The sequence below is a fragment of the Tarenaya hassleriana genome, unplaced genomic scaffold (genome assembly GCF_000463585.1).
Source record: "Tarenaya hassleriana unplaced genomic scaffold, ASM46358v1 Cleome9, whole genome shotgun sequence".
Lineage (NCBI taxonomy): Eukaryota > Viridiplantae > Streptophyta > Magnoliopsida > Brassicales > Cleomaceae > Tarenaya > Tarenaya hassleriana.
Window position 1 is genome coordinate 3,358,121 of NW_010971389.1, and position 14,675 is coordinate 3,372,795.

General features: G+C 34.8%; 3 protein-coding genes across 3 annotated transcripts; 1 reads left to right on the top strand and 2 right to left on the bottom strand.

The window, feature by feature from the left end:
- Positions 1-27: 27 nt before the first annotated feature.
- LOC104804193 (cytochrome c oxidase subunit 6a, mitochondrial-like) lies at positions 28-1,431 on the top strand. Its single transcript, XM_010528392.2, has 4 exons — positions 28-225; positions 549-655; positions 880-922; positions 1,146-1,431. The coding sequence occupies exons 1-4, from the start codon at positions 111-113 to the stop codon at positions 1,178-1,180; spliced, it is 300 nt and encodes a 99-aa protein (XP_010526694.1). The 5' UTR covers positions 28-110; the 3' UTR covers positions 1,181-1,431.
- Positions 1,432-3,772: 2,341 nt separating this feature from the next.
- On the bottom strand, positions 3,773-5,160 carry LOC104804194 (homeobox-leucine zipper protein HAT22-like). Its single transcript, XM_010528393.1, has 3 exons — positions 4,566-5,160; positions 4,394-4,473; positions 3,773-4,108 (listed from the first exon to the last, which is right to left on the bottom strand). The coding sequence occupies exons 1-3, from the start codon at positions 5,019-5,021 to the stop codon at positions 3,856-3,858; spliced, it is 789 nt and encodes a 262-aa protein (XP_010526695.1). The 5' UTR covers positions 5,022-5,160; the 3' UTR covers positions 3,773-3,855.
- A 6,298-nt stretch (positions 5,161-11,458) lies between these two features.
- Positions 11,459-14,313, bottom strand: LOC104804195 (AP2-like ethylene-responsive transcription factor ANT). The gene is made up of 9 exons (XM_010528395.1): positions 13,987-14,313; positions 13,328-13,901; positions 13,051-13,133; positions 12,867-12,875; positions 12,655-12,743; positions 12,471-12,544; positions 12,328-12,378; positions 12,158-12,234; positions 11,459-12,061 (listed from the first exon to the last, which is right to left on the bottom strand). Exons 1-9 carry the CDS (start codon positions 14,237-14,239, stop codon positions 11,673-11,675), a joined length of 1,599 nt encoding a protein of 532 aa, XP_010526697.1. The 5' UTR covers positions 14,240-14,313; the 3' UTR covers positions 11,459-11,672.
- Positions 14,314-14,675: the final 362 nt, after the last annotated feature.

A 14,675-nucleotide genomic window follows, 5' to 3' on the forward strand; every position in this document is an offset into this window, starting at 1 on the left:
CCGCGCGAGAACCGGTTGGATGATCATTGCTCCAAACACCTAACCTAACCCTTTCGCGTTTTCCAAATCACCAAACTCGCAGGGAGAGAGGGAGAGAAGATCCGAGGAAAATGGCTATGGCGTTCGCACGTTCCGCTCTTTCACGAGCAACGATCCGTGGATCTTCGAGGACTTCGGCCGCTCCTAAGCGGAGTTTCGCCTCCAAAGCCCACCATGACGATGCTTGTAACTTTTTCTCCTCTTGTTGTTAATTCATATGAATTAGGGTTTTTTTCTTTCTTTCTGGGAAACATCTGTGACGATTTATTATAGGTCCTTATGTATCTCTAGTTCGTAGTCTCTGCTTTCCAATGATTCAATACGCAATCTCCGGTTGGAAGCAACTCGGATTCGGAAATGCTCTGATTCAATTGTTCTATTGATTGATTTGGTGATCGTAGAGTATATGTTTTTTATCGGATCATCTAAATCCTCCTCTCGGGTTAAATTGCTTTTGTTGAAAGGATCGAGATGTTCTTGGTGCTTCACATGGGTTATTTATTTCACAGATGAGGCTGCGAAGTGGGAGAAGATAACGTACTTGGGTATTGCTGCTTGCGCTGCTCTAGCTCTCTATAACTTATCCAAGGGTCATCCCCACTACGATGAACCTCCTGTAAGCTTCTCTCGCATTTTTCATTTCACACTGTAATCATTTAGTTGTGTCATCATGATGAGCCTTGCGGCAAGGCCCTTCCCTTAAATCGAGAGTGGTAATGGCAATGAGCCTTATGCATTCTTCAATTCTTTGCTAAAACAGCCTTCTCTATTTATATTGTGGTGTTTCAGAGTGGCTCATTGTATTTTTTTGTTTGTTTGTTTCCTTTGTTACTTGAGCAGGCTTATCCGTACTTGCATATCCGCAACAAGGAGTTTCCTTGGGGTATGTTTTCTCCCTTTTCAAGTTTGTCGCCTCTTCACTGTTAATAGGAATTGTGATATTTCGAGTTCCAGTCCATTGCCTTTGATATCGTTTGTGCTTTGTGGCCGTGATGGTGTTGCTTGGACATGAGGATAAGAGTCTGTCCCGTATACCAAAGATTTGCGGTAACATTGTTTAGCAATCATTTTAGGGTTCTGAATCCACGAGTTATATCCGATTTCAGGTCCAGACGGCTTGTTTGAGGTGAAGCACCACTAGCACTGAAGCCTTTGTTGTCTTCGTAGTAATGTCTCTTCGACCATTGTTACCGAGAAAATGCATTGGTTCGGTTTGAAAGCGTAAAAGCTTTCGAATTCATTTTGCTTCCTGCATTGTTGTTATTGTTCTGTCCTGGGTTAATAAGAGTAGGACTTTCGAGATTTGGTTCTGCCTTACTTTACTCGGGGTCTTGTGGAATACAACCTTTTCTCAATGGGTGAAAGGGTATCATTTGCTTGCAGCGTGCCATAGTAGAACTCATCGTGGTTGGTCTTCTGGGCCCTAATTCTTCTTAGGAGACCTAGCCCACATTACCTATTGTACATAGGGCTGTACGGCCCATTGGGCCTTTATTTTCTGATATGCAAATTGCATGTATGTATGTATGTGCACATCAGGGTACAGTTTTCATGGTTGCTTTGATGTTAAGATGGCCGGCCAGATAGAATGCTTGCATGGTGATGATGATCTGACACTAGTTGTATTTTTTAACACTGATTTATATAAAATTAATTAAAATAATAAGAATAATATTCGTTGTGTGTGTGTGTATATATACATATATTCTATATTTTTTTTAATGTTATTACTGTTTTAATAATATTTTTTAAAAACCGAATCATTTATACCACGTTGACTGAGAGGTAAGTCGGAGCGGCTGCCCAGGGAGGGTTTGATTTGGTCAAAAGGGAAGAAAACCACATAGGATAAGGTTCTTGGGGTCCATTCGATTAGGATAATTGGATTATAATTGAAATTTCATCGATCCAATTCAACAGTCCGATAATTTATTTTTCCACGAATTGATAAGTGATTACTCATCATCCTTTATCTTTGAATACTTTTCTCTCCTTTTTTTTTTATTTTATTTTAATAAAACTCGAAAGTTCCATAATGACGCACTACTGTTGTTTGGTTGGGGGTTTCCCCATTTGCTTAAATTTGGTGGGCCAAAAAAAAAATATACATAACGACGGACGCAAACTATATTATAACTGTGTGAAAGCCACCTCCTTTCCCATCTCGCATTTTCTCATAACTCTCTCTCTCTCTCTCTCTCTCTATATATATATATATATGTATATATATTATTGGGAAATATGGAGAGTCAGATTTTTCTTGTTAGTCTTTGTACATTAACTCCGTACTTGTTTGATTATGCTTCTAGATTTAAAAAAAAAAATTACTCCATTGTGTTTGTTTTCGTTCTCTCTTTGTTTGTCTCCTTATACCTACAATATAAAGAGAATGTCTTCAATTTATTTCATGGATAAATATTAAATATTAAACTATAATTTTTCATCTGAAAAAATGATAATGGAAAACTGAATCCAATGACGATAGATAATATAACACAAAATCTACATTGAATTGCAGAAGAGCCAACAAGAACTCCGCAATTGATGGGTTAGATATTTATAAAGCAAATCAAACAATGTGTATACGTACGTATCGATTAAGTAACCTGTAAATATTACATTGTTATATATTTACCGTTCAAACGTGATCGATACCGAAATTAATAATTCTTTTCTTAGGCATGTCGGGATCTTACCAAAATTATAATGGTTTCTTAATGTAAACGTTGGAATAAGAACTCGACAAGCTGACAATTACGTTAGTTACGTCCATGCACACGTAAAGCAAATTTATCAATCGTTCACAAATAACTATTGATGTGAGAGAGAGAGAGAGAGAGAGAGAGAGAGAGAGAGAGAGAGAGAGAGAGAGACAGAGAGAGAGTTCCTTGGAAACGGAATACAGCGTTTGCAGCTAAAAAATAGAAACAGTTTGGAAAGAAAATTTGATGAAAATAAATAAGAGATCACAATGAAATATGAATTTGATAAAATTAAAATATAGGCGGAAAACACTAATTAAATAAACAGAGAAAATTTTGAAAGATATTGATAAATCTATAGTAAAAGGTATATCTCTATAAACATGTTTTAAAATTAGGATTTGTTTCGAGTTATTTTTTGTTTGAATAAACAAAGGGTCGAGTTTTTAAGGAGATGCGTCAAGGCACGTGAGCCAACCTCCGAGGCCCACACCCTTTCTCTCTCTGACATCAAATGACTCTAAAGCCTTCTGATAATCCATCGAAATTTTAGATTCCCGGTCAAATTTAATTATCTTTATATTTATCAATTCAGATTTTTATAACCCATATATATACATGTATATATAATAACCATGTTGTGTTTATTCACCACTGCAATTATATAAAGTCCTGGGAGATGTATAGAATGATATTATAAGGTTATAATCATCATAAGGATATATTGTACAAAAGATCATAAGATTAGAGTGATTAACTATAAGACCATATATTTCATAGTATCAACTATATTATATGCTAAAGGTGCTGTATAGCTCGACATAAGAAATAAACAGAAACGAAACAACAAAAGTTTGTTCTTTTTTTGTTTTATTTAAAACCAGAATTGCATCACCGTATTTACAAAAAGAAAAAAGAAGATGGATCAGTAATTAGTAATTATTATATCTTTATGATATAATTCCACCAAAAAAAAAAGGTGGCTATACCAGTTTTCTCTTTCTCCCCTTCAAATTTTCAATAAATATCTCTTTTGGGAAATTTCTTTTAAAATATAATAAATCCCTAGCTAAAACATCAAAAACAAATTAATAAATAATTAAGCAAAAAGTAACTATTCGACGACCGACGCCGCGGATATGCCGCCGGAGGAACCGCCTCCGTCTCCGGCGCCGTAGGCGCCGAGTCTCTCGCAGGAGGGGCACATCGTAAGAGTCGCCGGCGGCATGCGCATGTAGAAGGGCTGAGCCAATTTTCGAGCTTTGAGCTCTCGAAGTTCCCTCTGGAGTCTTCTGTTCTCGTCAGTTAACGTCTCGTAGCACTTCTTCAAGAACTCGCAATCCACTTCTGTTTGCTTCAGCTTTGTCCTGTCCGAATTCCGCAATAAACCAAAATTAAAAATATATGCAATTAATATCTACAAGTACTTTTTTTTTAGTAAAAGGGTATATAATGTATATCCACAGTAACTTTTTTTTGGGCACGTATCTGCAAAACTTTATAAATGTTAAACGTGGGTATTTATTTTAAGAGTCTTGCATGCGTTTCAACGTTAAAAGACGGATACATGTTACGTTTAAAATTGTGAATAATATCCGGGTTAATGCTTGTACATAATTGCAATTGGATACTGATTAAATAAAATTATTTACCTGGCTCTCCTATTTTGGAACCACACCTCAACTTGTCTAGGCCTCAGATTCAACTGCCTCGCAAGTGCTAGTTTTTGCTTCTGTGTAAGGAGAGAATAAATACGATTAGGAGTAGATTAATCAAGAGATCGTAAACAGAATAACAAAGTTAGATTAGATTAAGGATAATTACGGGATTAAGGGTGCTATGCTGCTTGAAGCTTTCTTCAAGGAGAGCAGATTGTTCATTGGTAAGCCTAAGTTTCTTTCGGGCACTAACACCTTCTTCATCTTCTTGACCGCTAGTTCTTGAAGAAACCCTCTCCGCCTCTTCTCCGTCTCCGCCGCCGCCGATATCTCTCGCTCTCTTCACTCTGCCGCTCGAGAAAGAGGAAACTCCACTTTGAGAGGAGGCTTGCCTGTACAGCTGATGATTCCCTCCGCCGGCGACCGTAACCGCCGGCGCATCCGCCGTGTTCTTCATGTAGCTGTCGCCGGAGAGGCTCAGAGTCAACGATGGCTCGAGGCTGGGATGATTGACGACGTTGGAGGATGATCTCTTGACGGCATGATTGTAACTATTGGACGTCGTCGGCGTGAGGCCTAATCCAAGAGAAAGCCCTGTGCTGCAAGAATCGTCAAAACCCATTTGAGACGCCTCTGTGTTTCTTCGTTTCAAGCTCTGGGATTTTTCGGAAGCGAAACCCGAGAAAAGAGAGAAGCTTTTCTCTCTTGTCCTCTTGTGTGATGGAGTGGTGAGAAGTTTAGAAGAAAATATGGGAGGAGATGAAACCAAGAGAGCCTTCTTCTTATTATAATTAGGAGAATTTCGAGTTATTTTATTTATTTATTTTTTCAATTTTGATGGGTGGGTGGCGAATAATTATGACTCAAAGGAATGAGTTTATTTTTCTTGTTTTTTTTTTTAACTTAGGAAACGGATGATATATAGCACGATTTTCTCCTTTATTTCCTCACTTACAAAGGTTGACCATTTGAGCACACACTTGTTTTTTCTCTGCACAAAACATATTGGTCCGATTTGTGTGTGATTCCCACAATTTCTTTAAGTTTAGTTTTTTTTATTTATATATTTTTCGTGTTGTTTCACCCCGAAGCTAATATATCTGGGGATTCGGATACATATTTTACATATATGTTGTAATATTGTATATGGTTTGATGCAATGATATCAATCATCACACCACATAGATATACGTGGGTGGAAATTTTTATCATGCGGCAGTGTCACGTGCCTATATCCACCAACGAGAGGTCCGAAGTTTGATATTCCAACGGACAATAAGAAATTTATCCTTTCCAATATTTGATTCCTCAAACTCTCCACATAATGGTAAAATCATGGATTTGAGCCTTACAAAAAGATTCTCCATTATAGTACCAAACCATACGACTAGATCATGTTTTGTGGGCGTTTAAGACGTCTTTCGTGTATATCTAAATTTTGTATTTTATGAATGCAATGGACAAAACCTAAAATATGTCACCAATTATAATCTTATCGAACCCTAGTACTTATATATATATATATATATATATATATATATTAAAAAGACGAGAAAGATTTACGACTTTTATCCTTTTTGGTTTGCCAAAGATATTTTTAACTTTATATAAACACCACAAGAGTAGTAATGTGAAAAGACGCAACGATAGTTTCGGGACGAACAAGTGAACGTACTCATGTCTCTCCCTTTTTTATCTCCTTGTGGAGCAAAAGAGACGGATGCTCGTCACATCACTTTCTCACTCACAACTGAAAAAGAGATATTGCGATATACATATATAGATATTTATATTTTAAATTAGATTAACAATATATTGTTGTAAATTTTGGTATATCTTTATCTGTTTTGTCATCGATATCTCATTTCGTACCAAGATTTTAAAAAAAAGATCAGAAAAGAAAAAAAAAATGGAGAAATAAAAACGCGAGAGAGTATAAAAAGAAATTAGATTACGAAAATATTATGCAAAATTCTGCATAAAATCGCCAATATCATTACCCTTATACTTGATCATTTATTTGTAAAAAATAAATAGGATTTAAATTCGATAAAAAAAAATATGGTCTGTATAATTACAGAGGTAAATAGGAAGTGGGAAAGGTAATTGCGGCGGAATATGATTCGCCAACAAGAGAAAAAAAAATTATTGAGACATAACTAAGAAAGTTGATGTGGAACGTTTCATTTGGTTTGTCTTCTTTTGTGTTTTAGGGCACTTCCCGATAATGCTTTTGTCGGCTACGTATTTTTATGCCCTCATCCACAAAGTTAGGTCACCCATCCTAGCATTTTAAAATCTCATTTCTCTAATTAATATTATCCATATATATATATATATGTATCTTTTATTTTTTGTTATATTATTAACTTGATTCGATTGCCCGTAACTCTTCGCAACAATCCGAAAGCCGGAACAGACGGTCCAGAAATGCACGTGGACCGTCCGTTCCACCAAGCCAGAACGGACGGTCTGCCTACGTGGACCGTTCGTTCCAGACAATCCAGAACGGATGGTCTGCCTTCTGTGGACCATCGGGTCTGGCCCCCTCCGTCTCGGTTTTTCGGTCGTTTTCTCGTACGTTTTGTCCTTCCCTCCGTGTGTGACCCTATATGCTCATTCGATATAGCAGTGTAATCCGAAATCTCTATTGTCGCTACTAGTCCACAAATGAAACTATGGCAACCCAAGAGCAAAAATGGAATTTTTGATGTACGCGCATGCTTCATGTAACCTTTTTTTTATTATATATATAAAACCGAGAATCGGTTCGATATTGTTTATTTTCAAAATCGAACACAATATTTAAAAAATGATTTGATTATAACTTTTTTATATGTTATTGTTTGAACTTTTACAACAATTAATGCTATATATGTTGTTTTGTATCAGAACATTGTTTTAAGGAAAAATACCCGATTGATTTGAAAAAAAGAATGATCAACATATCGAGATATTCAAAGTTCGATTCTTTATCCGTTCACTTGTCGTCCGTTAGTTATGACTGATTTACCTTTAACGTGTGTGTCGCATACTTGTGCATAAAAGTTTATTCATCTAACACCTAGATGACAGCACTTGGACTTCTCCACGATATAAAAAAAGGCTTTGTTTATATTGTCGTAGTTTTTTTTTCATTATTTGTTTTGTCGTTTCTCTATTTATTTTAAATTTTAATTTTGGCGATTGGAAAAAGCATTTCAAATAGATAATAATCGTCCATGTAAAAAAAAATAAAAGATGACGTTTTTTTTGAAGTGTTTAAATACTTTAAATGGCACATAAATAATATATTTTTTTAAAAAAAAAATCGCATTAACAAGTGTTGGTCCACGGCGGCCAGTCCAAACCGGTCTCCTAAATGGAAAGGTGTGGCGAACTCGTTTCCACGACGGCACATTTAGATATGGATTATTGATTTAACATTTATTTTTCTTTTGATTATTGTGAAAGTGTTATTTTTCATTTTGATTATTATTAAGTATTTTTAAAACCTAATATTAAAATGACTTTTTATTTAAACTTTCTTCAAGAGTAAAAAGACTAATTAGGAGTCGGCCCCGACCGCCCAATAATCTAAGCAATGATTTAGGCAATCTTCCAATCATAGGAAGCAATTATTAATTTGGTTATTTTATTTTTTATTAAATAAAAAGTATTATTATCACATATTGTTTTTATAATGTGTTGTCCCGTCACCGGTGACCGTAACGATATATTCATCGTAATATTTCTGTTAAAAAGGGTCAGACAGAAAATATTATTTTACTAGATTTTTTAATTAATTAGATATATTATATAAAGATATAAAGAGCCCTCTAACATATTAAATACAAATACATTTAAATTAATATGTTGTGATTATTATATTGAAAAGTAATAGACTAACGAAAAATCTCATAGATTTTATTCTCTTACTAAATAATATTAAAATATTTAATTTTCACATAATAACGTTAATATTTTTTTGTTATCTCTAAAATAATTTTTTTCTAATTTTCTGATCCGCATTAAATTTAACGGTAATCATATTTTCTTTGGCCATTATAATCTATTTGGAAATAGAGATTGCAACGTGATATATATATATATATATATATATATATATATATCATTTATGTGTTTTTTGTACTTTACATAAATTTATTTTACCCCAGTATATTATCGTTGATTTTTATATTTATATAGAGTTATTTTATCGTAAATTTCCTTACCAATAGATAAAAACAAAAACAATAAACCACAAAGTTTATTGATCTTGTACAATTATTAATGGTAACTGACCTATTTATATTTCCTATCCTACCCAAATTCGAATATCCATTTGGTGAAGGGTATTCACCTAAATTTTTTCAGTCATTTGAAAGGTATATAATTGGGTCGAATGTCCAATGAATTTCTGAATTATAAAAAAAAATCTATTTACGGTTCAAGAACTTTTAGTCGAGTTAAACTTTTTTTTTATAATAGGATGGTTCCCTAGATATTCTATCCGACTATATCCATCATAGGTTCGGAACCAGTCTTTGTATATAGATTATTTTATTCCAAAAATTATATTCCTCTCCATCGGTAGGACTCAATATCTCATGATGATTTTATCACATCTCATCCTACTGTTGGTTTAAACTTATAAATTTCTAAATGTGATGTTTAGAAAGAAAAATATAATTAGCCACGTTAACAACGAAAAAATGGGAGGTACACATAAACATTGACTTCTGAGAGGGAAAATTGAGCCAAGAAATAAAAAGGAAGGATAAAAACAGAAGAGGCCAAAGATATTGTTTCTTTTTAATTAATGTGGTGTGATTCAACCATAATATAAAATAAAATATAATTTTTAGTATCTATAATTTATATTGACATCGTAGCATAAAAAGGACACGATGAGGTCGAAATCTTGACTTTGTAAAAGAAAAGAATCATTCGGCCATTTTGACAACCACAATATAGTCGGAAAATATATATATCTCAAATTCCAACATGCCTTTGGTGTGTATATATGTATATGTGTATATATATATATATATAACTCATTGTCATGTTAACAAGAGAAGAAGAAAATATTAAACTTATGGAAAAATAAGAAAAGAAAACTCTAACTTTTCAACAGATGACAATTTAGGACCTGGACTCGGATTTTAATACATACAAAACAACTTTTATTTTCCTCGTTTAGCATATATTCCCATAGTATTCATTAACGTTATATATATATATATATATATATATATATATATAGAGAGAGAGAGAGAGAGAGAGATAAATTTCGGCCATTTTGACAACCACAATATAGTCGGAAAATATATATATCTCAAATTCCAACATGCCTTTGGTGTGTATATATGTATATGTGTATATATATATATATATAACTCATTGTCATGTTAACAAGAGAAGAAGAAAATATTAAACTTATGGAAAAATAAGAAAAGAAAACTCTAACTTTTCAACAGATGACAATTTAGGACCTGGACTCGGATTTTAATACATACAAAACAACTTTTATTTTCCTCGTTTAGCATATATTCCCATAGTATTCATTAACGTTATATATATATATATATATATATATATATATATAGAGAGAGAGAGAGAGAGAGTGATAAATTTGTTAAAACATAAATTATTAAATCTTCTTGCAGTGTAAATGCAATGTAACGATATTGGTATTCATATTATTTGAATTAAAAATTGATGGTGATAATATAAAACAAAATCTATTTTTTTAATTATTAACCTTAAACTAAAAATAGATAAGAATAAAATACGTTAAAAGTATTTAAAAAAATAATTCAAAATTTTAGAAATTTTAAAAAAGTGAATTTGAATCAAATAAAAAGGATTGAAAAATAGATTTAATAAATTTTATATTTTCCTTCAACAAAAAAAATTATGTTTCCAAATAAAAGTTAGAATTAGAAACAATATAGAATGGTAGAATGTTTTTAAAAATCACTTAAAATATATAACATTCAAACAAAAGATATTTTTATATCGTTAAAATAAAAAATGATGTATAATTTGTTCCTATTACAAATTCGTATATATATCTGTAATAGGTCCCGTCAAAATCTAATATGCACATACGGACTTGCGTTTGAAAGTCTTTTGAAACAAGGGAGTATCGCTCATATCTAAATCATTCACTCGTAATTCATAGACAAAAATTGTCTGGAAATTATTTCTAAAAATCAATTAATAAATAACACATTTCTATTAATTACAGGGTCTGTACAGGTCAACTATGTATATATATATATATATATATATATATATATTGATTAAAAAAACAGAAACTCCATTTTTTTTTTTTACAAAACAGAATATCAACTTTGTATGTTTTTAATGTTATACGGTGATAACAAAATTGTATTTGCCTTAACTTACGGATGAGCATCGAGTCATTGTGTTCTGATGATAGATATTTTCGATGTCTAACTAGTTAATAGGCCCAAATCTCGGCCCATTGTGGTCGGACTAACATCACCGACACATTCGGCACGTGAGAGACACGTGAGAGCTATGATGTTTGTTCAGTCTGTTTGACTAGTCAGCCCCCACGCACGGTGGATTTTCTTTTGCTTCCGGCATAATCATTTTCTCGCAAGTGGTTCGTAAAAGGCGTAGTTATTGTTATTATTATTATTATTATTATTATGGCTTCAAATTAGTGTGATTCTCTTAACAAATCTACTCGAAAAAGGTCCAAACTTTCACCGCTTGACAAACGTGTATGGTTTTACATCTAAGTGTAAAATTCCAAACCCACGAGGCTAAGGGATTACTTTTTTTTCAAAAAAAAAAAAAGTTAAAATATCACGATGAAAAGGGGAATATCTGTGTTTTCATGATCTTTTGGGAAAAGCGGGAATTTAGCAATGATGGTGTTGTGGACGATCTGGTCAAAAAAAGCATTGGAATTATTGGATAGGCATATATATATATATATGCATTCATTTTGTTTTTTATAAAAAAAACAATAAAAATATACCTAATTATTAGGTGTATATGGGTCCAAAAACCATGCATGTCCACATTGTGCACGGGTCAAGGTAAAGGAATGGAGACTGATTTCATTCATATGTTAAAAAAAAAAACACAATAAACCGTTCCTAAAGAAAAGTGTTTATACCGAATTTCTCGGTATCAACATTTTTTTTCTTCTCATGCATGAACCGTTTTTTGTTCCCGGAAACATAGTTACATAAACCGAACCGGTTGGGACGGGGATAACCAGCCCCTTTACCGATAACCGCAAAACTAAAATTCAAGAATCCGACCACGAGGCGAAAACCGACACCCGAGGTAAAGCGAGAGCAACACTCTTGAGTTCGGCATTAGGTTTCGTCCAAGGGCTCTTATGCCCGGCGACATTTGGACCGAACATCCTCATCGGACTCATCTGAGGCACAGCGAAAATCGTCGGAAAACTCAAAACCCGATCCGAGCTTCCTTCTCTCGAAGCATCCGCGGCAACGTTGCTGCCGTGCTCTTTGTTAGCGATGTCCTTTCTTGCGAGGTCTCCGGACAAAAGAGTGTTGCTTGACATGATCCTTTCGACATCATACCTCGTTATTTCGAAGTTTGTAACAGCGTTTCTCCCTCGGAACTTGATGGCGGCTACGTCATACGCTTCTGCTGCTTCTTCTTGAGTTCCTAAGCATTTGTAAAACGCGATCAAAATCAAATCATTAACGTCGAAAGGATCGAAGAATTTTGTCTTTATCGAAAAGATTGTTCCGAGAAACGAACCGAACGTTCCGAGATAGAGATCTTTGTTACCGGCTACTCTGCCGATCCGAGCTTGCCATCTTCCATGTTGATGATGCCTTCATAATAGACGGCTTAATATTTCAGCGTACATTTGAATAATATAAAGCCTTAAACTATATAATATATGAATGTAAGTATGATCCACGAACCTTGTGACCCCTCTATAAATCGAAGCACCCCTAGAGAATCCGCTGCTTTTCCTGCACCGGAAATGGCCCTTTTATGTTATAATATATCTTAGGTTATTTAATGTTTACAAAATATATATATATTTACACATATATGTACGTACCTTCTCAAATGGGCAACATACTCCTGCCTGGTCATGTTCTTCGTTTCTTCGATCTCCTTCAGATAATTATCAACCTGTGGAAGGTGATCAAGAGATAAGATTTAGAATAATTAGATTTTTTTTAGGGTTTACGGTTAAGATTGATTTAGGAGAGGGAATCCAAGAGATGATTAAGAATGATTACGGGGAAATTGGTGTGAGTAGAGGGACCCCAGTACTTGATTGCAGCAAGGTCATATGCTCGAGCAGCTTTCTCCTCCATATCATAACCTCCTAAAATTCAACGTTTTGGAATTTACTCGGATTAATATTTTTTTTAAAAAAAAAAAGCAATAAAAAATTCCATCATTATATGTTCCGAGAAGATGGGGAAACCATGAATCCAAGAGTACTTACCCAGATAAACTGCGAAGATCAAATCATTCATGATTTGGCAATCGATCATACAAAAAAAAAACACAGTCTCAGTAAATGCCCACCATTTGACCATGATACAATCATTCATGCATAAATAATATAATAATATATGGACAAATTAATCAATTATATATATATGTGTGTGTATATATACAGCACAAACCTTGTCTCCCTTTTCTGCTCTGACCTTCTTTCTTGTAACTATTGTCCCAAAGATGAGCTTCGAATCTACCCGTCCACCTATGTCTGGTTTTAGACAAACAAAACAGAGCTATATATATTGACTTGAGAATCAACTTGTAAATTCATGCCGACGTGAAATCTTATCATGAAAAAAGATTAGACATTAAGGGTAATTAATTAGTTCACTAATAAAAATGATCCAAAAGTGGAAGGGAAAAACAAAAAAAAAAGAGAAGACGACAAAGATATATATGAACCTTGTAACGCCTCTGTACTGAGAGGTTCTTTGTCCGAATGTATCAATGGATTTCCTGTGAACAATATGTCTCTGGTCAACGACGGCTTCTTGTCCTCTCTTCATATTCCCAAGACCAACGCTCTCCAAAAAAGTAGACGACAACTGTTGGTGTGAACCAGTGACAAAACTTGACTGTGAACCAGGGCTCATGGACAAGCTCAACGCCTGCTGCAATTCCCCATATGCCCCTATCCCCACAGACCCTGCTCGTGTAATCCCCGGGTCATCCTCGTAATTTCCCGAGACCAATCTCTTCATCTCAGCTTGAGGGTGCAGATGAGCGGACTGAGAAGAAGAAGAACCATGGGTTTCTTCGTGGTTTCTGGTTTCTGGGAAGTTGGTGTTATACGGGTAGTATTGCTGATTTTCTCGGGAGGTGGGATTTCCCAGGAAAATTTTCAGAGAATCTTGAGGGTTGTTGGATTCATGGGTGGTGTAAAGCATACTGTCTAAGCTAAGAGCCATGGCTTCTTTGTCGGAGTTATGGTGATGGGTCCCTAATACTCCACCAGAAAGCTCCTGCATTTTTTGCGCTGAAGTAAAGGAAATGAACATTCTTGAACAAAACTAGCCATTGCCCATGAAATAATCAAAATATTGGAAAGGTTTTTTTTTAACCTTGGTTTGGCTGATGAGACCCGTTGAAAGCTTCCATTAAGCAAAGAGAGCCATCAGACCTGAGTGGCATCGGAGGCAAGTGAGAATAGATTTCCCCGTTCCCATGGCAGTTTCCATAGCAGCTGCTGTTATTGCCAGAATCACCAAGCGGAGGAACAAGAGATGCAGACGCGGAGGGAGAGGAAGCGGAAACGTAAGACAGTGTTTGGCTGTTGTTGTGATAATGAACGACGCCTCCGTCATTTTCTTCCATTCTCAAGATGTTGTTGGAAGAGAGAGAAAAGCCCAATAAGGTGGACGCCGTCCTGTAATTGTTATCATCGCTAGGGAAAGCTCTGTTGCTTAAAAAACTGCGATAATTGGGAGACCCAATGTCGACCCATGAAAGTATTAAAAACACACCATTAATTCATCAAACCCCATCTTAACGAAACTCGAGCTGAGACATTTAAAAAAAAAAAAACTCCAGCTTCTGCAAAAGCTCTCTCTCTCTCTCTCTCTCTCTGTCTCTCTCTAAATGCAAAAGAAAAAGAAAGGAGGCAACTTTAGGGTACAGAGAGGGAATTGAGATTATACAGAAAGCACAAATGGCTGTAGAATCCATAGGGATCCGTGTTTATGAGAAAGACGTCTCTTTTGTATTATTTTCGCTTTTAGCCCTAAAATGTATTTCGCCATTCCCCCCCCCC